Genomic DNA, 23,595 nt, shown 5'->3' with positions numbered 1-23,595 from the left:
TAAGGGTTTAAAAAAAAGATATAGACCCTGTTCTTTGATTCCTTTGTGATATAGATCTAGTATCTGTGTTGCTAGGTCAAAACTCCATAGCTCTTTGGGCATAGCCATTTTTTAATTATAGAAATCTGAAACATGTCCTTAGAATTTTTTTGGTAGATATGTATGGTATCTGAAACTTCTTTGAGGGTCATTATTGATTGATTGATTTTTTTATTTACTTATTTTTTAATAAATTTCCACATGAGTTTTCAGAAGTTATATAATCCACGTTGTCTCCCTCTCTTTTTCCCTCCCCTCTCCTGGAGTTGGCAAGCAGTTCAGTCTGAGTTACATATGTATTATCACTCAAAACATATTTCTATATTATTCATTTTTATAAGTGAATACTCTTATAAAACCAAAACCCCCAAACATATCCAAATAAACAAGTGATAGCCCATATGCTTCCATCTGCATTCTGACTTTAGTAGTTTTTTCTCTAGAGGTAAAGAGCATTCTTTTTCACAAGTCCCTCAGAATTTTTCTGGTCCATTATATTGCTATTAGTAGCTAAGTCTATCACATTTGATTGTTCCACTTCAGTTTGAAGATAACCAGTCACTTCTGCAAGCTGACAATGAAAAAAATTTTTTTAAAGACTTGAAGCATTTTTAAAAAATGTCTTTCTGTCTTCTTCCCAACACCATCCCCATCAAATAAACAGACACAAAATAATAGTGAACTTCCCTATTATGATTTAAGCAGGGCTTTTTTTGCTTGCTTGATAGAAAGTTTTAGGCTGATTTTATGCCTGATAGAGGCTTGACTATTTGTTCATAATTCCTTCAATCTAAGGAGAGACATAATAATTTAGGCTGTGTTTATAATTAAGCCCTGTAAACTAGGTGGCACAGTGGATTCATCTTCCTGAGTTCAAATCTGGCCTCAGACACTGTGACCCTGAACAAGTTACTGAAGCCTGTTTGCCTCAGTTTCCTCATTTGTAAAATGACCTAGAGAAGGTAAAATGGTCAACCATTCTGGTGTCTCTGCCAAGAAAACACCAAATGGGCTTAGATTTTTAATGACTGAATGACAACAAAGTATAGTCAAACCAGTTTATTCAGAGAAGAAAGACCATTTTGAGGCCTGGATTGTTTAAATTAGCTATGTAGATTAAATAATTGAATCACAATTTTAGCTTTCTTATCCTTTAATATAATTAGGGACATCAAATAAGATAAAAGTCACCACATACTTATAGGTCATCAAAGAAGCATAGATTCGGATCTGGAAGGGACTTTAAATATTAGTCTGAACTTTTCTTTTTACAGATTTTATATTTCACAGATGAGAAAACTGAGGCACAGTGAGATAAGATGACTTAAGTGTGGTCACACAAACAGTGACAAAGCTGGGATCAGTGCACGAGTATCCCTCTTTTCAACCATGATCAATATGAGATCACTGCTGTGTAGAGGTTGCTCAGAACACTAAACATACCGGGTGTAACTAAGATTTTATTTTTTCTCTTAAGGACCTTCGGATTATAATTTCTTTGAAAGGCACCCTGTTCATAATAGTGACATTCTTTTCACTCTTTGTCCTTCAGTGTAGGTCTTTGTTCTATGTTCTTTCTATTTTTAGCTACATCTTGTGCATTATTATTATATTATTATATTACTTTGTATCCTGCTTATTTTACTCCAAAATGCAAGCTCTAAGAGAGGGCAAGAACAGTTGTTTTTTTTTAAATTGAAACCTTCTGTCTTTTCCAGTGCCTATCACAGTGTTCTGCATAGAGTAGGTACTTACTAAATGTTTGTTAGTTGGATAGAATTATAATAAATGTCATTCTTTTTTTTTCCCAAGTAAAAAGATGGTTCAGTAAAAAAAAAAATTGATCCTTCTTTGGTTTTGAGAGAAAAGTATTCTTGGGTTTGCTCTTCCAGGGCAAATGATACAGTCCATTGGAGTGACCTGCTTCCCTGGGTGAGGAATGTCACACATACTTGTAGACCCAACCCAGGGTTATTGTGAGACTCAAATGTATGTAATAGCACTTTGTGGATTTTACATCCCCATATTGCCATAATTCATTGTTATTGTGCTGTTATTATTTTAAATTAAATGTTTTTTTTTATTAGAAACAGAATATTTAACATCACTGTGAGCAAACCAAGCTTGTTTAGTAACTGTTTAGATCTTTACCTTTATGAGTTGTGTTTTTTTTAAACCCTTACCTTCTGTCTTAGAATCCAGACTGTATATTGTTCTATGGCAGAATAGCAGTAAGGGCAAGGCAATGGGGGTTAAGTGACTTACCCAAGGTTATACAGCTAGAAGTGTCTGAGGTCAGATTTGAATCTAGGTACTCCCTTTTACTCCTTTAAATGTCCATTCTTTTTAATTTTTCTATTTCTTCTTCTGGATCCTGGCCTCTTTTCCTCTTGCATTGACTTGAGGCTATTTCCTCTGAGAGGCACAGAGGTGAAGCTGGTTCCTGAGTTGCTGATTTAGAGACTGGAAAATGGAGGCTGATTGAATTGGTATTGGGAAATTAGGAAGGACTTTCAGGAATAATTTAAAAACCCAAAATGTTATTCTTCCAATGAAAGGATGAAAAGAAGAGGGGTAAAAGAAATCTCATTCTCCTCTTCCTGTTGTTCTAGCCACTGTGTTACCTAGCTACCTGCCCTTTAGTCCAACCATTTTAGAGATGAGTTCCAGAGAAGTTAAGGAACTTTTAGGAAATGGTAGAGACAGGGTTTGAGTCCAGATCCTCTAGGTCTAAATGTAGCATTCTTTCCCTTTGCATCAAATAGTTTCCATGCTTATTTTTTAATCAGACAGAAGTTGAAGGTGTTTTTATTAATATTTTTATTTTCTTTTTCCATTCATTTGCTTAGAACTATTTTGATGGAAAACTTTCCCCTCAAGGGAAAATGCCTTGGATTGAATACAATCAGGAAAAAGTATCTGGCACAGAATTCATCATTGACTTTTTGGAAGAGAAACTTGGAGTGAACTTAAATAAAAATCTTGGCCCTCATGAAAGAGCAGTTTCTCGAGCTGTGACCAAGATGGTGGAGGAGCATTTCTATTGGTAAGTTTGCTAAGATATGCCTGGTAAGTAGCAGATCTAGGGTGCCAAGAAAGAAAGCTTCCTAGTGTCCTCCAAAAGAATGCACTCAGAGCTTGCCTGTTTCCATTTCTAGACATTTTCCCACCTCTTGGAAAGTTTCCTGTATGTGAATTTGGGAGGGGAATTCTGTGGCTTGATTAGGGCTTGAACTTGTTACTCAAAAAACTAGAATGTGCTGGGGTGATAGAAAGAATGAGAATGATAATACATTAAACCATTAGAGGATTCATGAAGCAAGTTGAAACCCCCAAAGGAAAGAACATTGGTGTTAGGGTCAATCTACCTGTGACACTCTCTGTGTAACCTTGGACTGGTCACTTAAATCTCCTTTGCCCTCAGTTTCCTTATTGGTAAAATGAGGACTTTGGACAACATGGCCTCTGAGGTTCTTTCTAGGACTAAATCTGTGATTCTGTTAATTCTATAATTATGGGAATTGAAGGCATATAGCATTTTATATCTTATTAATGATTTTTGTCAGCATTTCCTTTTTAAGTGTCTTAGAAGCCCGTGTTTCTTTTCTTTTTTTTCATCAAAAGATAATATTTATCTGTTGTTCCGGTGCAACCCTGAAAATTGTGTTAAATTCATTACAGTGTGAATTAAGTTGATATAGTTTATCCACTTCTTTGGTTTTTTACCCCTTTCCCTTAAATCTTCTATTTTTGAAGAATGACTCCCTTCAGAAGCTTAAAAAAATTTTTTTAAAGCAAATTTTCAGTTTTTTTTAGGGGATAGAGCTATAAAGTCCTTTGGCTTATTTAGCATTAAATGAAATCCCTGTAATAATAACTAACATTTATATAATATGTACTATATGCCAGTCACTGTGTCAAGCACTTTACAATTAGTATCACATTCGATATTCACAAGAAGTCTGGGAAGCAGATGCTATTTTCACATTTTAAATATGTAGAAACTAAGACAGAGTTTAAGTGATTTATTTGCCCAAGGTTACACAGCTAGCAAGTATCTGAGGCTGGATTTGAACTCAGGTCTTCCCAATTCTAGGCCCAGTACTTCATCCCCTGGGCTACAATGAAGTTGATTCTATTTGATAGTCACAAAGAATTGCCTAGGGTGGGAATTGGATTATTTTCTTGTTATTTTATTTAATTTTAAGTTTTTAAACTTGGGTTTGTAAAGTAATCTTCCATTCTCTTTTCCTGTAGTCTTTGTGATGTGATCTATTCATCTGCCTCCTGGAATTGAAATCTTGCTATGACTGCCTTTTGCTCCTTTAAATGTCCATTCTTTAAAAATTTTCTATCTCTACTTCTGGAACCTGATCTCTTTTCCTCTTGGGTTGTCTAGAAATTATTTCCTCCAAGAGGCACAGAGGCGAGGCTGGTTTCTGAGTTGCTGGTTTAGAGTTTGGAAAGGGGAGGCTGATTGAATTGGCATTGGGTTCATTAGGAAAGACTTCCAGAACTCATTAAAAACCCAAAATGTTTTTTGTCTAGTGAAAGGGGTGAAGAGGCCAGGAGGACAAGACAAAGTAGGGGGAGGAGGAGGTACAGATAGATAAAGGGTTTTCTCATTGACCAAATGTTCTGGGCACAGAAACAACTGGGACAGACTTCAGTAAAAGGCAGTGTTTCCCTTGGGACTGGGCTTGCTCATTAACATTTATGTGACTTCTGAGAAAAGTCCTATGCACCACTTCTGCCTTCCTGACCTCCCCCATCCAAATGTGGGCTTCTTTTAGAGCATTGCTCTCCCATCCCAATTTTCTATAAGGAAGGGTAACCTCAATGTAGCTTGAGAAAGTGACTACCAAATTCATTGATGGAGAACTTTCTCTCCTCAGATGCCTGAAAAATTATCCACCCTGAATACTAGATATTTTAGCTCTTGCTTATGATAGGTTTCTAATAGTAATGGTGTTTGGTCAAAGAGGAAAATAGCTACTCCCTCTCTTTGTCCTCCATCTTTGTGGGGATGGGGTCACTGTGGTTCCAACACCTTCCTTTAGGCATGGCTTTCTAATCACTGCTTTAGGCTCTCTTTTTTCAGGGGGATACATTCCTTTGAGAGGATTCTCTGAAGGTTCCAGCTTTAGTGGCTACTAAGCCACCATCTTGGCTCTGCCCTGATGCACTCCTTAAAACATGCAGTAATGGAACCATGGAGAGTGGATGTCCCAAGGCTATTGCCTGGGAGAAGAAATTTCTCCTTCTGCCATTTACCAAGCTTTCTTCTCCAATCACAGAGTTGGTTTGTTTATACCCAGAAGAATCCTGGATGGTCAAGATTCATTTTCACCTCTGCTTAAAAGCAATTTAATAATGTGCTAGTAGAGGGACTGTAGGTAGAAAGAGAGCTCACTGGAAGGCCAGAGAAATCTCTGAAACATGAAGGCTGTGTGACCTTGGGCAAGACATTTTTAGTGCTGTAAGTAACTACTAATTTTCAGGGAAGGCAATGACCTGTATATTGGTAAAGGAGTTTTCACATCTGGAAGTTACCTATACAATGAAATCACAGATTAGGCCCCTATTTCTAAAAATATGCTATCAATACAGATTTCTTTGGTCTCTCTCCTGGTAGAAATCCTAGCAACTGTAAAGAGAATCTTCTCTCTCTGCTTAGTCAATCATAGTCTCTAAAAATGCTTCTGCAGCAAATAAAATACATAAAATAGAGACATGTAAAGCATACAATAAAGCATTGGCTTAATCAGTTTTATCTTCCAGATGGCTTTTAGAGATTGTTGTTCAGTTGTTTTCAGTTGGGTTAGGCTCATTAGTAATTCCATTTGAGATTTCCTTGGCAAAAATACTAGAATGCTTTGTCATTTTCTTCTCCAGTTTACTTTATCAATGAGGAAACTGAGGCAAATGGGGGGAAGTGACTTGGCACATAGCTAGTAAGTATCTGAAGCTAGATTTGAATTTAGGAAGATGAATCTTAATCAGTCCTGGCACAGTCCCTTCTAGATGGATAGAAATTCAAAATAGACTTTAAAGAAATAGAGATGAGCTTCAAAATGGAGAGAGCAAAGGAGTCTCCTTATCTTCATTCTTTGAAGAAAGAGAGCTCCAGCACCATTCTACCCTAGCTCCTGGTTGTCCCTTATAATTCAGCTTTAGTTTTTTCTCTTCTGGTTTCATCTCTGCTTAGGGCAGCAGCTGAGGTGCTAAGCTCCTATGAGACCAATATGGAATTCTCCCAGACATTCTTGAATTTTTTTGTATTGGTTCCAAGGCAGAAGAGTGGTAAGGGCTGGGCAATGGGGGTTAAGTGACTTGCCCAGAGTTACACAGATGGAAATGTCTGAGGCCAGATTTAAGCCCAGGATCTCCTGTCTCTAGACTTGGCTCTCATTCCATTGAGCTACCTACCTGCTCTCTTCACATTATTTTAAAATTGGTTTTAAGTTTAGCTTCTGAGCTTCCATGGAAGAAATGTATGGAGGCTATCCTCTTTTTAAAAAAAAAATTTTATTTAGAATATTTTTCTGTGGTTACATGATTCATGATCCCCACTCCCCCTGCTCTCTTCCCCTTCCAAAGCCAACAAACAGTTCCACTGGGTTATATATATATCATTGTTCAAAACCTATTTCCATGTTAATTCATATTTGCAGTAGAGTGATCCTTTTAACATCAAAACTCTAATCACATCCCTATTGCATTATGTGATCGATCATATATTTTTCTGATGCATTTCTGATCCCACAGTTCTTCCTCTGAATGTGGATCGAGTTCTTTCTCATAAGTCCCTCAGAATTGTCCTGGATCATTGCATTGCTGCTAGTAGAAAAGTCCATTATATTTGATTGTGCCACAGTGTATCGATCTCTGTGTACAATGTTCTCCGGGTTCTGCTCCTTACACTCTGCATCAATTCCTGGAGGTCATTCTAGTTCACATGGAATTCCTGTGGAGGCTATTCTTGAGAAGCACTTTTTCTTATGATAGTAGTAAAATGAAGTTTTCCTTTTAGAGACCCCCCAAATTTACTGTTTTGCTTGGATGTTAATAGCTACCCCACTGTTTTTACTTTTCCTTAAAAATAATTCATAAACAGTACTTGTCATTTAAAAAATGAAATGAAACTTTTTTTGTGCATTCTTTTTCAAAAGGGAAGGAGTATTCTGAAGAATTGTTGGTTCTGGGAACACTGAGCAAAGGCTTTTTTGTTTATTAAAAGTCATGAAGGGGGGAAGCAGGTAGGTGACTCAATGGACCAAGAGTCAGGGTTGGGGTCCAGATCTAGCCTCAGACATCCCATGCTAAGTGAGCTTGGGCAAGTCACTAAATCCCCATTGCTTGGCCCTTACTGCTCTTCTGGTTTGGAACCAATAAACAGAATTGATTCTAGATGGAAGATAAGGGTGCAAAAAATAAATCATGAATGGATCAGTTAGGTGGCACAGTGGATAGAGAGCCAAGCCTGGAGTTAGGAGGTCCTGGGTTTAAATTTGGACTTAAACATGTCCTAGCTATGTGACCCTGGGCAAATCACTATCCCATTTACCTGTCCCTTGCCCTTATGTCTTAGATTTGTTACTAAGACAGAAAATAAAGGTTTTAATTAAAAAAAAATCTAAATCTGACCTCCTGACTCTGGACTGCTCATAAACTTCTGTAAGTTCAGGAAAATGAATGTCTCATCTTCCTGAAATGGTCTCACAAAATGATACATGATGCTAATCACTGAGCCAACATTAGTTTACAAATTGGCCCTCACTCTCATTCCTAGCCAGTAATTCAAAGACTACTATGGGCTCTTTGCCAAGCAAGAGTGTCAAGTGCATCATTTTCTAGAAGAGATTTGGGGGAGGCAAACTCTCCCTCTACCGGCACCAGGTTGTTTCTCTTCTTCATGTCAAATCTCTAAGAAATACTTTGTCCCAAAGTAGGAATGTTTGGAAATTTTTCAACTGAAGCCTCTTTGTATACGATATTCCTATAAATAGAGATTAGGGAAACAATAGGGGACAAAGGAAAAGTAAGATTTAGAATTAAAGGACTCAGATATGAACCTTGGTTCTGTAACTTCCTCTGTGTGAGACCTTTAATGAGTCACTTAATTTTTCTGTTCCTTAGTCCCTCATCTGTAAAATGAGAGAGTTGAGTAAGATTCTTCCCAGATCTTGTGGATATAAATTATTTTGTTCAAGGACACCAGAATTCTGTTAGTTAAATTATTTTTTTCTAAGAAACCAACTCCCATCAACTATTATGCATACTACCAATGTTAGCTCTTCTACTCTGAAAGAATTAGTTGAATCAGTCATTTTAAATTATTTATTTTATTAATCATTAATTATTTAGTTGATCATTTTTCAGCCATGCCTGAATCTTTGTGACTATACTTGAAGTTTTCTTGGCAAGCATACTGAGGTGGTTTGCCATTTCCTTCCTTAGTTCATTTTGCAGATGAAGAAACCCAGGCAAACAGGGTTAAATGACTTGCCCAGGGTTACAGAGTAAGTATCTGAGATGAGATTTGAACTCAGATTAGTCTTCCTGACTCCCTGTCCAGCACTGAACTACTCAGATGACCATTAATCTCATTTTAATTCTTTGTCTATCATCAGATCAAGCTCTTGTTGAAAAAAAAAAAGCAATATTCCTTGGTGAATGATAATAGATAATAGTTTGATTAGTTATTGTTAAAAAACTATCATGATTTTGCCATTGTCAGTCACATTTGAATTTAAAATTTTATCCCATAGTCTCCTTAACTAGAATACAAATTTAATATGAGACTCCATGAGAAGGCCATTTTCTCTGAACTCCTAAAGAAACAACCCAAATAATTTACTCAAATGCTTCTTATGTTCACATTGGCTATGGCATTCTAAAAAGAAAACCTCCATCAGCTAGAAAAGTAATAAATAATAATAATGATAGCTAACATTTAGACAGCAGTTACTGTGTGCCAGGTACTGTATTAAGCACTTTATTTATTTTAAATCCTTACCTTCCATCTTAGAATCAATATTAGGTATTAGTTCTAAGGCAGAAGAGTGGTAAGGGCTAGGCAATGGGGATTAAGTGACTTACCCAGGGCCACACAGCTAGGAAATGTCTGAGGTCAGATTTGAACGCAGGACCTCCCATCTCTGGGCCTGGCTCTCAATCCACTGAGTCACCCAGCTTCCCCCTATTAAGCACTTTACAATTATTATCTCACTTGATTCTCAAAACAAACCCATGAGATAGGTGCTATTATTATTCCCATTTAACAAATAAGGAAACAGAAGCAGAGGTTAAGTGAATTGCTCAGGGTCACATAGCTAGTAAATATCTGAGGCTGGATAAATGTATTAAATGAAAAATTTCCCTCCACATATCAGGTATAGACAAGTAAGTTTCATTAAAATAACAGAAATATCACAAATTATAAAACTTGTAAGACTATAAAAATAATTTTGGGGAAGTTCTATAGAAAAAAAATCCAAAGCAGGAGAGGAAATAGAATATAGAATTGAAGGGTAAACAGACCTGATTGCACAGGTTTTATGGAATGGTGCCATGGTCTATGTGTAGAGCTTTGCAATGTTAAAGTAATATATAAATATAAACTGTTGTTGTTGTCTGTGAATACAAAGTAGTGAAACATTTGGTCATTGTCAGTGACATTAACATTTTAATTTTATCCCTAGTCTCTTAAATCTGATTACATTTCATTCGGATAACCTTTTCTTTTTTGTCCCTTCCCTTCCCTTCCCTTCCCTTCCCTTCCCTTCCCATTCCCTTCCCCTTCCCTTCCCCTTCCCTTCCCCTTCCCCTTCCCCTTCCCCTTCCCCTTCCCCTTCCCCTTCCCCTTCCCCTTCCCCTTCCCCTTCCCTTCTTTTCAGAAAAAGTTACTTTCTCTGGACTTAAATAAATTCTTTTTTTTTTTTCAGATTTCCAAACAGTCCATTCCTTTTATTTTATTTTTTTAAACAATATTTTATTTGGTCATTTCAAAACATTATTCATTGGAGACAAAGATCATTTTCTTTTCCGACCCCCCTCCCCCATAGCCGATGCGCAATTCCACTGGGTTTCACATGTGTTCTTGATTTGAACCCATTTCCATGTTGTTGGTATTTGCATTAGAGTCTCCTCAGACATGTTCCCTTAACCCCTGTAGTCAAGCAGTTACTTTTCCTCAGTATTTTTACTCCCACAGTTTGTTCTCTGCTTGTGGATAGTGTTTTTTCTCTTAGATCCCTGCAGATTGTTCAGGGACATTGCATTGACACCAATGGAGAAGTCCATTATGTTCGATTGTACCACAGTGTATATCAGTCACTGTGTACAATGTTTTCCTGGTTCTGCTCCTTTCCCTCTGCATCACTTCCTGGAGGTTGTTCCAGTCTCCATGGAATTCCTCCACTTTATTATTCCTTTAAGCACAATAGTATTCCATCACCAACATATACCACTATTTGTTCAGCCATTCCCCAATTGAAGGGCAACCCCTCATTTTCCAATTTTTTGCCACCACAAAGAGTGCAGCTATGAATATTCTTGTATAAGTCTTTTTCCTTATTTTCTCTTTGGGGTACAAACCCAGCAGTGCTATGGCTGGATCTAAAGGCAGACAGTCTTTTATTGCCCTTTGGGCATAGCTTAAATAAATTCTTAAAGACTCATTGGCTAGCATCTCTGGAGAAGCATTTTATATCTGACACTTTCATTAACTTGTTTCTGCATCCTTTTAGGACATTAGCTTATTGCCAATGGGTGGACAATCTACACGAGACCCAGAAGATGCTTTCTCTTAGTGGTCCCTTTAGTGACCTGCTGAAGTGGATTTTCTGCCACCTAACGAAAGGCATTGTGAAACGGGAAATGTATGGCCATGGTATTGGCCGCTTCTCTGAGGAAGAAATCTACATGTTGATGGAAAAAGACATGCGATCTCTAGCAGGACTTTTGGGTAATGTACAAGGCCTCTTTTATTTATTTTTTTTTGTGCAACATTTTTTATTTAGTGGAAGTTTTTTGAGTTTTTTTCTTTCCTTTAAGAATCACATTGTGATGTCATTGATCAGCATATTAACTAGGATGGGATGCCGGAACTCTTTCCCAGGTGCTGAAATTTTAGAGATGTTATAGCATTTGTATTTCTTTAGTAGGTAGAAATAACTGAGCTCAGCACCTAGTTAGCTTGAATAATTAACTAAAATAAGTGGTTATACTTTGGGTGAGCTCCTCCTCACCTAGACTCTTCCCTATTCTCTCACTGGTGACATGTTCCCTGGCATGGCTTTTCAGTGTCTCAGAATCTCTGTATCAGTGGTTTGGGTGCTAAGATTTTAAGTTATGTCTCTGTGTCTACTATTTCTCTCACTTATTAACTAAGTGATTGAAGCTTTGTGTGAAACCAACTATGATTCCAAGGGATTAATGATGGATGGTGCATGCTCCCCATCTCCTGACAGAGGGGTGATGGATTGAAGATGCAGAATAAGACATTTTTTGGACAAGGCTAATATGGGAATTTGTTTCTCTTTACTATACATATATTTTTTTAATTTTTAAACTTAGAAGATTTTTTTCAATTACATGTGGAAACAGGTTTTGGCAACTGTTTTTTGACTTTTGCCATCCATATTCTCTGTTACTCTGCCCCCCTCCCCCAAGGCTGCAAATATGCCAGTGCTTTCATGCAATACATATTTCCATATTTCCCATGCCATGACAGATATCACAGTAAAAAATTCATGAAGGAAATAAAGTGAAAGAAGGCACAGTTTGATTTGTAATTGGATTCCAACAGTAACTTCTTTGACTATAGATAACATTTAAAATGTTTATTTTATTTTCCCCCTAATTACATGCAAAAAGGCTCCAACATTTTTCAAAGAATATTTAGTATAGAATTCTCTCTCCCTGTCACTTTCTCCCTGTGAGATTTTATATGTGTAGTCATGCAATACATTTTTCCATATTAATTCTTTTGTGGAGGGAAACTGAAGAACAAAAAAATTAGTAGATGGCATTTTTCATCATGATTCCTTTGGAGTTATCCTGGAACCTTATTTTGCTGACAATAGTTTAGTCATTCCCAGTTGATCATCATGCAATATTTCTTTTACTGTATATACTATTCTCTGTTTCTATTCACTTATGCACATTTATTCCAAGAATTTATTTTTCTTTCTTTTCTTTTTTTTTGAGAGGTAAAAATGAGAGAAAGCATATATGTTAATGGAAGAAAAAAGAAAATAGGGTTCTGATTTCCTTTGATCTTGTGGAAAGACAATGATTAATGTTACCTCTGATTTCTACTGTCTTGATTTTAAAATGTAATTGATTTTATGCATATTGATTTTTATAATGGTTAGCCTAAACTCACTTTGTCCTAGTCTGAACTGACTTAAAGATGTGGTTGAAAGGGAGTATTGCTATAGCTCATGCAACTAGCCCCTGAGACATCTGTTTGTTGTCTGTATGCCTCAACCATTTGAACTAGGGACATCTGTTTTATTGTCTGTAAACAGGAACCAAAGACAAGTTTTTTGCCCATCCTTGTACAATTAGAGGTGGTTGATCTTCCCCAAGGGGATGACTAACTTGATGGTTCTGATTTGGGTGGTTCTGATTTTTCAGCCAAGACTACAAGAGGTAATTAAGTCTCATAAAGCAATCAACATTCCTTAATTGACAGGGATAGGTGTTATCAGCTGCACCTGAATGCCAACCAACTTTCTGCAGCTGTAGTCAATCAGATTCTGGAGCTTCCTAGAATCCCTCCTTTTCTGTACATTAATAAAGAGGGTCTTTCTCTTTTGGGGGACTGACCTTATTGAGGGAGCTAGTCTGACTCACTCTGTAAAAGTATAAATGTCATTGTTAATACACTAGTCTTGCATGGAGAATTACCTCAGAGTCCCTTTATTGCATTTTACTTACAATAAACTAGGTAGATTATTTTCTGAATGAAATGGCTGGGTAGGTAAGTGAGATTCTGAAGAGAAAATAAATGACAACACTTGAGAAATAACTTCCCCATTTGTCAAAGAAGAATTCTTATTTCCACAAAGAATCTTTTAATATATTATAACTTCGTAGGTAATAAAGGTGAGGTAGTGAACAGAGCACTGGATTTGGAATTGGAAAGGCTCATCTTCATGAATTCAAATCTGGGTTCAGCCACTTACTAGCTGTGTTACCCTGGGCAGGCCACTTAACTGTTGGCTTCAGTTCTCATCTGTAAAGTGGCCTGGAGAAGGTAATAGCAAAGCACTCCAGTGCCTTTGCCAAGAAACCCCAAAATGGGGTCATAAAGAGTCAGACATGACTGTAAAGACTGAAAAACAAAACAAAAAATATTACTGCACAGATTTAAATACTCCTGATCCAGAGTTTTGTTCTTTAGAAGCTCAGTTATGACTTGTACATTTCTTTTTCTGTGATTGATTTATTTAAATTCTTCGTTTCTTGTTTTGTTGATCTGAGTATTTAAATTTTTTAGATAAACATTCAATATCACTTAAAGTCTAAGCTTTGTTGGCATATAATTGGTCAAAATACTTCAGAATAATGTCCTTTATTTCTTTTTTATCTTTTGTGAATTGTCCTTTTTTCATTTTTAAGCATAGTAACTTGGTTTTCTTTTTTTGATCATGTTAGCTAGGAGTATGTTTTATTAGTTTTTTAAAAAGCAGATTCTATTTTTATTCATTAATCCCATATATTTGTTTTGTTTTCAGTTTTGGTTATTTCTTTTATTTTCAAAATATCTATTAAGTGATTATTTAGGGTTCTTCATTTGGTACCTTTCTATTTTCTTGCTCTTGTCTTCAGTGTTTACTTTTCAGAGGACCTACCCATGTAGGAACTTTTGATCTGCTTGAAAATTTCTATTCTATTAAAGGTTCACATCACTAACTGCTTGTTGGACTTCTTGAACTAAAAACACCTATAGACTTGAACTAGAGACATCTTAAACTCAGCATACCCTAAACAGAATTAATTATTTTCCCACCCTTCCCATAACTTTATCTTTTGAATGTATCTGTTATTGTCAAAGATTGTATCTTTCTCCCAATCCCTCAGGCTAGGTGACACTTCATCTTTGACTTTTCATTCTCTTTCATCCCCCTTATCCAATTTGCTTTCAAATCCTGTCATTTCTACCATTTCAATACCTCCCATACATTTCCCCTCTTCTCCCTCCTTTCTGGTTCAGTCCTTATTGCTTCACAGTCACCTTCTGGTTGGTCTCCTTTGCCTTGTCTCACACTATTCCAGTTCATCCTTCACTCAGCTGCCAAACCGAGCCTCCTAATGACCAGGTATAACCATCGTAATCTTTTTAAAAATTTAATTTAACTTATCTTAAATTTAATTTAATAAATGCTTGCTGTATGACATGGGTCTCAGACTTTGTATTAAAATATAATCACTATCTTTCATCTAACTGGTTTTCTATGTGATCCTATTTACTTTATTTTATGAATTTAAACATAGTTCTGAGAATGGATTCACAGACTTTGCCACAAGGGGTCAATGATACAAAAACTCCTGAGCTAAGGCAGAGCTCCCAAAGTGTTATATCAGCTCTTAGTAAAGGAACTTTATGGAAAAATTCCCCTGCCCCCTATGATTTATGAGGCTCTCCTTGGCTAGCTTTTCTTTTCTTCATTGTCTGGTACATACCATAGAAGAACACTCAATAGCAGTCTCAGCAAATGACCAAAGGCCAATATTTGGATTAGAAAATGTGACTTTTTATCCTGTTTGGGTAAGACACAAAGATGGAGGACAGCAAGTCTATTGGGCTGGGCCTTGGAGAAACTCATCTAGTTAAATGGGCCTTGTATATAATATAAATTAGTCTGGAATATTATGAGTCCTCTAGAGGTAGTTGGAAACCAACATTTTTCTAATAATAATGAACTGCTGGGACATTACTGAATGGATGAATGTGCAGGCTATGAGCGTTGAGGTTCTTCAATGGACCCTTTTTTAGAGGATCAATTTTAATTAGGTCTGAGGAGAACCACAGTGAAGACTTGTGGAGAAGTGGTACAATCTCACTGTTGGTCATAACTTAATTGCTGGCTTAAATTACAGCCAACATGTCACCTCTCCTCTTAGTCTTCTAATAATAGTTAGCATTTAAATAGTGTCTAAAGATTTGCAAAGTGCTTTACTAATATTATAGGATTTTATCCTCACAATTATCCTGGGAGATAAGTACTATGTAATAGAAATTTCCTTCATTTTACAGTTGAAGAATATGAGGTAGACACAAGTTAAATGACTTGCCTGGGATCCCACAGCTAGTACATATCTGAGGCTACATTTGAGCCCAAGTCTTCCTGACCTTCTGAGACAGGAAAGGAGCTAAAGTGAAAAATAAACTTAGGATCATAGATCTAGTACAGAAGGGGCCTCAGAGGCCATCTGATCCAACCTCCTTATTTTACAGTTGAAGAAACTGAGGTCCATGGAAGTTAAATGATTTGCCCAAGGCTACAGAGGTAATAAGTTCCAGATATGGGATTTGAACCTCTAGAACCAGCACCTTTTTCATAATAGATTTAGATTGTTGGTGAAAGATGATTATCAGTAGTTTCTTTTAATTTTTTAAGGGAAATGAAGGGATATCTTTGAGAATTCCTATTCCCATTGAAGGAAAAGATAGACTTTGTAGACCTTATAAGTACTTGGCTAAGACTTTTAGTAAGTGACCCAGGGGGCAATGGAGAAATTCCTGTTGTATACACGTAACCTCATCATACTTGCAATGATGACTTGAATTCAATGAGTGCTGAATCTGGAGCTTGAGGACTGGTGTCAGATCCCAGCTGTGCTATTTATTTAGCACCTGAGTGATCATGAGCAAATTGCTGAACTTCTTTGTGCCTTAGTTTACCCTTATGTAAACTCTCATTCTCTGATCTGGATTCTAAGTGATTTGGAAGCATCATTAAAGAAGTATATTATTGTAAAATAAGGTAGCTGGTCATGCATTGAGAATGAGGTGATATAGAAAACAACCTAAATGATGTACTGGCGCTAAAGAATGTTAAAAAAGATGCAGAAGGGGGGCAATTAGATGGCTTAGTGAATAGAGAGCAAGGTCCAGAGATGGGAGGTTGTCCTGGATTCAAATTTGACCCCAGATACTTCCTAGCTCTGTCCCTGGGCAAGTCACTTAATCCCAATTGCCTAATCCTTGCCATTCTTCTGCCTTGGAGCCAATATTTAATATTGATTCTAAGAAAGAAGGTAAGGGTTTTTAAAAAAAGAAAGATGTAGGCGATGGTCTCTGGTGTTTTGGATAAGTCCTTTGCAGAGTATTTATGGGAGACATGGATAAGAATCATGGTGATGAGAAGGCATGAATAGAAATGGATGGTGATATATGTTAGTGGAGAGAGGACCCACAATGAAATATCTTTAACTTGGGTAAAAGTCAAAAAGCAAGTGCCAGGTGGGGAGTTCCCCTGTGACCAGACACCTGTCAAACCTCAGTTCTGGGTTTAGCAATGACAGAAAACATTTGGAGCAAAAGGTCAAAAGCTCAGTTAATCTTGTTCATAAGTGTATCATTCATAGATTTAGAACTAGAGGGGCTTTGGAGGTTATTGAGTTCAACCATATCATCTTACAAAGTAGGAAATCAAAGCCCAAAGAGATTAAATTACTTGTCCAAGATCATACAGTGGTCCTATTGGACTTTGAACCCAGTTCCAGTTACTTCAAATTGTATTCTCCATTGCCCCACATAAATATAAGCCATTAAAAATGTGTATAGCAAAAGGCTCTGGGTGTACAAAGAGGATAGTAGAGAGAGGGAGAGAATGTTTGAGAAAGAAAGGAAATCAGCCAGGCTAGAAGAAAGTTGGAGTTAGGGAAAAGAGAGGAGAATATACAGTTTGTAAGAAATGAAGTTCAAAGATTCAAAACTGTAAGAGACCCTTGAGCAGGGCTTTTTAACCTTGTTTTATTGAGGGGCATCATAGCTTTCTTTGGTTTGATGAAGCCTATAGACCTCTTCTTGGAATGCTTTTAAGTGCACAAATTAGAGTGCCCTGGATTATAAAGGAAACCGGTTATATTTAGGTAATTATCAAAATACAAACAAGAAACAAGCCTACAGATCTCAGGTTAAGGGCCCTGGCTTTAGAAAGTCAGCTTCCTCATTTTATGGGTGAAGAAGCTGAGATGGTGAGTTAGTATTTGAGGAAAGATTTGAATTAAGGACTCAGTGATTTCCCAGTATAATGCTTTATCCACTTCAATACCTTTGAAACCCTTTAATGCTGAAAAAGACATACTTGTAGATACACTAGAAATCTGGGAAATGACTAAATGGAGGTTACTTTTCTAGGAAAGGGACTGCTAGAGATTTTATTGCCAGAAGGATGAAGACAATTTTACATTACTTTGAAATATAAGCAAATGGCTTCAATTTTCAAGTGTAGAGGTAAATGGGAAGAATAAGATGACCAAATGGTAGTAGAAAACAGACAACAGATGAGGATGAGGAGACTTTTATCCCAGAATTACTGCTGCTGATAGAAGAGATAGCATCCTTGTGAGAGAGGGAATAATTCCATCTCTTTTGCAGAGATTTGTCCTTTGTCACCCAGGGAAACTCTGCTAGAGGAGCTCCTCTATTTTCTGCCCAGGAGTGACTTAAATATTGGAATGTAAAGAGAAAGGGACTGCCTTTTGCTAATTAGGGTGGATTGATTTCCTTTAACTGGTGAGATCAATTGTTCTTTCCCTTGTCATCGTTTTAGATGCCTTACAAGTTGCTCTGCCCTTGAACACTTAGTCCTGAATTATGTGCTCACTAGTGTTGCTGTTCATTCTAGATTTCCTAAAGAATGTGAGTTGAAATTGGACATTTTATTAAGTGCCTTTTAAACTGATTATTTTAAAACAGTGTGTGAAAGCACTGCTGTTGGTACCACTTTTTGTTTGTTTGGGTTTATGATTTCATGGAGGCAGTAAGGTAGGGCAGTGGATGGAGCACTAGGTTGGGAATCAGAAAGGTTCATCCCCCTGAATTCAAATCTAGCCTCAGACACTTACTAAATATGTGACTCTGGGCAAGTCACTTAGCCCTATTTGTCTCAGTTCCTTATCTATAAAATGAACTGAAGAAGGAAATGGTAAACCACTCTGGTATCTGCCAAGAAAATCTCAAAAGGGGTTACCAAGAGTCAGACATGACTAAAAAAATGACTAAATGACAGCAAAAAAAAATGAGGATGATGGTAATACCTACTTCCCAGGATTATTATGAGGATCAAATGAGATAATAATTTTAAAGAGATTAATACAGTACCTGGCACATAGTAAGCATTATATAAATATTAATTATCATGATTTCTACACAATACTACAAGACAGGTAGGGATGGGGCAAGTATTATTTTCATTTTGAAGATGAGGAAATTGAAATTTAGAGAGGAGAAGTGACAGTTCACAGTTGTATAACTATCTCTATCTCTCTATCATATATTTATATCTCTAGACTGGTCGGAGTCCAAAGGAAGGATTCTTGTTATGTGCCCTGCTGCCTCAGTGCTTGTTGTCTTTCTCAGAATTATTCTGAAAGTTGTAAAACATCCTGAAAGTATCTTATTTCTCCCTTAATATGGGAGAACATCTTCATAGTAGAAGAATAGACCAGAGAGCTATCTTTTATTAGAGGTGGCATGAAATATGGATGGGACCCTGGACTTGGAAGTCCTGGGTTCAGATTCCATCTCTGATATTTACTAACTTTGGATCCTGGGCTATTCTTTTAATCATTCTGTCTTCTGTAAAATGAGTCCTGCTCTAGATCTATGATTTCTTGGTCTTGGCCCAGAGAGTGGCTGAGGGCTTTTGATAAAGAAGTGTTTACCTTTTTTGTTGCTATTAGCTTATCTCAGATGTCAGATGCTTTTTTTCTGGGTGAGCAAAGATGTTTGGAAAGAAGATATGATACCTCTCTGAATTCTTTAGGGACTCCTGTGAGCTGAAAATGAAGGTTATGTTTGTAGACAGAACTATTATTCCGTAGGTGGACACTGCATGAGAAGGCACACTCTGGGGAGATGTACTTTTGTTGACTCATGTGGCAAATCCTATCATCTGAGATGTTTGAGAACTCTGTTGTTTCTGTGAGCAGTATTGAGTCAGAATTATATTCTGAGGAGATGAAAACTGAAGACAAGGAAAGATACACTGTTTTCTTGTTACTTGCTTTCAAATTTCTCATGAGAGGTAGTATGCTATGGTGAGGGCAAATATGAATGGGGAGGCAGGGATTCCAGTTCCATTAAAAGGGTAATTTAACCTCTCTGGGCTTCAGTGTCCTCATTTGTGAAATGGAGGGTGATTGGAACAAATCAGTCATTTCCAGTCTTTATGAGTATGAGGATCAGGGGTATATTGGTATATGTTTGACAACTTGCTTCACGGTTCCACCAACAGTGTTTTAGTGTCCCAATTTCCCCCACATCCTCTTCAGCATGTATTGTTTTCCTTTTTGGTCACATCAGCTAATCTGATAGGTGTGAATTTCAGGGTTATTTTAATTTGCATTTCTCTAAACAATAGCAATTTGGAGCATTTTTTTCATACAATGATGGATGGTTTTGATTTTTTTTATCTCAGAACTACCTGTTCAGATTCTGACCATTTATCAATTGGGGAATGACCGGTAATCTTGTAAGTCTGCATCAGTTCTATCTTTGTTTTCTATCTTTGTTTGAGAAATGAGACCATTGTCAGAGACACTTTCTGGCATATTTCTGATGGGGATTCCTTCTTAATGTAAAAATCTTTCTTGTACTGCCCTATGATTGTAGCTATATTCGAAGTATTATGAATTCTGTAATGCTCACAAATGTGTTTTTATTTTTTTTAAATCACAGTAACATCTATAGACATGGAAAATGGTAATATATATCATATAAATGTGAGACATTTATTCTGTCCATAGAATGTTTATATATTAAGCTGTCATACTATAGATTTTATTTACAAATAAGATCAGAATGATTGTCCTTTGTGTGAGTAGGGATTTCACAGTCCTTGGGAATGATGATTCTGGAGTCTATAGGCTAGGAAAAAGTGGACTACATGATCTCAGAGGTCCTTCCAGCTCTAATATTCAGGGATTATTTGGCTATATAAAAAGAGATCCATTTTCTGATTTAATAGTTACATTTTACTTTCTTTAATTCTTTGCACCTAAATTCTTTATAACTGAGAAGGATTTTCTGAATGAAAAATATTTAATATATCCATCAGTCTAATCTATGTATTAACCCTTTAAAAGGAAATCCCTATTTTTGTATTACATTAGAGAGGCAGCTAGGTGGCAAGATGGATAGAGCATTAGAGTTTCAATTAGGAAGACCTGAGTTCAAATCCCACTTACTTGCTGAGTAATCTTGGGCAAGTCATTTAACCTGTGTCACAGTTTCCTCATAATTAAAATGGGGATCTAATAATTGGTTATTCTGAGGATCAAAGGAACTAATATATGTACTTTGCTAACTTTAAAGTGCTATATAAATGCTATTATTGATTAGAGATGCAAGCATAGATATTATACAAGACAAAGGTTAGGGTGAGGTTTAAAGCCTCCAAACTCTGGTTATTGCATATTGTTGCTCTGGATTGATTTTCCTTAGTAGAAGACTTGACCAAGAAAAAAATGCCTTAAATTATTTAGTGTACATTTTCTGTATTGATAGTCTACACTGGCACTCTGTTCATTATCTTGTAGGATAAGGTATTCCTAGGTTTATTTCTAGTTCTCCACAGCTTTCTAGGTGAACTTCAGTCAAAGACCATTCACCCATATTTTATTTTTATTTTTAAAAACTCTTACTTTCTGTCTTAGCATCAGTACTGTATATTGGTCCCAAGGCAGAAGAGTGGAAAAGGCTAGGTTATTGGGGTTAAGTGACTTGCCCTGGGTCACACAGCTAAGAAGGATCCCAGTCCAGATTTAAAGCCAGGACTTCCCATCTCCAGGTCTGGCTGACTCTCCACTGAACCACCTAGCTACTCCTGAATCATTCGTTTTGCCTAGGACTTTGGAGGCGAGAACTTTCTGTTCTGCTTCTGCAGTCACTGTGGTCTGGGTGATGGTCATGAGGGTCAGATGGAAGCAGGGACAGCAGTGTGTAATTAGAATTTTGTACCCCAGGACTTCATTTCCCAGAACTCCATTTTCGTCCTTATGTGACGCCCTTACTTTTTGGAGATAGGTTTTCTGTAACCCTGCCTCTCTTCACTCTCTTCTCTCGCGAACACGGTAGGGAAAACTGCTCTTTACTTAGGCTATACTTTTCCTCTATTTCAAGTGATTATTAATAAAACTTATAAAATAGAACACTTGGAGTTATTGGATATTAATTTTAATCTTACAGTAGTCTGGGACAGGGCTGGTGGTAACAGTTCCCAGAGCTCTTGTGCTTGTCTGCCTGTTGTTGGCGCCATGTGGTTGGTGACTGTTGTTGGAGGTGCCAGGGATGGAGGGTGCCTTCTCCACAAGGATTTACTCCCTTGATGATGGCTCTGTGGGTTGTGTAGATACAGTCAGTGGTCTGAGGTATGATCTTTGGGCTTCTCTGGCTTCAGGTCCTGCACTATCGCCACTGGAGGGGAAGGGAAGTATTTACTGTCCTAGAACATGCCACTTCCTTTCTGACTTTTAGGGTGCCCTCCTAGGTTGGCTTGCTGAAAGAGGAGCTACAGACCGATGGAATGGACAGAGAGCTGGCTTCAGAGTCAGTAGGACATGGGTTCAAACACCCCTCTCACTCATTCCACAAGCATTTATTAAATGACTACTTAAAAAAAAAACCCCAAACAAACCCAAACTCTTACCATCTGTCTTAGAATCGATTCTAAGTCTTGGTTCCAAGTTAGAGGCATGGAAAGGGATAGGCTGTTGGTGTTAAATCACTTGCCCTGGGTCACAAGGCAAGGAAGGACCTGAGTCCAGATTTAAACCCAGGGCTTTATCTCCAGGTCTGACACTCTACCCACCGAGTCACTGAGCTGCCCCATTGATGGACAACCTTATGCTAGGCATCATACAATATACTGGCGATACAAATACTGTGAATGGAACAATCCACCTCTTGAGGAGCTTAGGATGCATTGCAGAAGGCAGCAAGTAAATTTAGAAATAAAAACAATAAATGCAAATAAGGACAAAATCAGAAGAAGGTGACTCCAGGAAAATCCATCTCCTTCCTGGGGGAAGGGTCCTAGGGTCCAGCTGAGCAGCCATCTAGTAGAGGTGCTCAGTTCAATTCTTAACGCAGATAATCCTCCAGGATGAAGATAATCCTAGATAATAGAGTTAAATGATTTGGATCTCAGCTTTGGGCCAAGCCTCCAGGACCCTATTGAGGTGGAACCCACTGGCTCCATGGTGCACTTCAGGGAGGTTTCTCTGCAAAACCCTTGGCAGGAAATACTGCTTTCCATGTCAATTGCTGCCATCGATACTAGCCAGAGCATGACATTTATTTCATTCATTTGAACAGAAACTCAACAAAAGCACTCTTCTGAGATGCTGGATTGCCAGGAGCCCTATTTAACTATGGAGTGAGGGGGTGTCTTGACAGCTGTACTCCAATCTTCACTCTGCTTACAGAGTTCCTTAGCTTTCACCTCCTGTGGGGAATGGAGCAGGTGCTCACTGTGTGTAGGCCCATTGCAGATCACCCCCCTCCCCCTTTTTAAACTTAAGGATTCTAATTCTCAATAATATATGTGTATATATGTATGTATATATATATATACACACATATATATATATACACACACACACACACATATAAAACATTGAAATAAAAATTCAGAAATTGACAACCCTCTCATTAATTAACTTTTCTTAATTGATGAATTAGGATGCTAAGTTTTGGAACCAGAAGGGACCTTAGAGATCATCCAGGCCAACCTCATTTTCAAGGTGAGGAAACGAGTTCAGTGGAAGTTTAAGTGTAAAGGGATGACTTATACATGACCAAAGCATTTATTAAGCATTTACTATGTGCAAAAAAAGTGTTGGGCTTAATCCTGGGATTCTAATAGAAAAATAAGACAATCCCTGCCCTCAAGAAGCTCACATTCCAATGGGAAGGTTTCAGCTGCAAGTCAGATGGAAATACTCCATGGTCCTTAGGGACAGCAAGAAAGCAAAAGGCAATGATTCTTCTTCATCTACCTTTTATATTGCTGTAAAGGATTAGCTTTAATTAATACTTTAGAACAATATTTATTAAGTTTAGCAAGCCAAAGAATGAAAGAATACAGTGTTCTAGTTGGAGATGTGTGAAATTATTCTCCATCTGAAGATTTTTGTGTGGGCTTTTATATGAGCTAAATTTCATGGATAAAGGTCATTTAGGCTGGTCTAAATGGGCAGTAAATCTAATTGAAGAGGATCCAAGTGTCCTAAAATATCAGGCTACTTATTTGCTGTTTGTTCCTTGGTGAGTCTCACACTTTAGTGTGGAGAATAAAATGATTGCAAAGG

The 23,595-nt window shown here is 37.3% G+C and overlaps 1 protein-coding gene across 1 annotated transcript in view; it reads left to right on the top strand.

Moving 5' to 3' along the window:
* The window catches only part of FAXC (failed axon connections homolog, metaxin like GST domain containing), a 78,237-nt gene that overhangs the window by 21,952 nt on the left and 32,690 nt on the right, over positions 1–23,595 (top strand). The window contains exons 3-4 of the mRNA XM_003340471.4: positions 2,889–3,085; positions 10,791–11,008. Of these exons, the coding sequence (XP_003340519.1) occupies positions 2,889–3,085; positions 10,791–11,008 (415 nt within the window). The remainder of the gene's footprint in view (positions 1–2,888; positions 3,086–10,790; positions 11,009–23,595) is intronic.

This window comes from Monodelphis domestica, chromosome 2, assembly GCF_027887165.1.
Source record: "Monodelphis domestica isolate mMonDom1 chromosome 2, mMonDom1.pri, whole genome shotgun sequence".
Taxonomy (NCBI): Eukaryota; Metazoa; Chordata; class Mammalia; order Didelphimorphia; family Didelphidae; genus Monodelphis; species Monodelphis domestica.
This window is presented reverse-complemented; position numbering and strand designations above follow the sequence as displayed.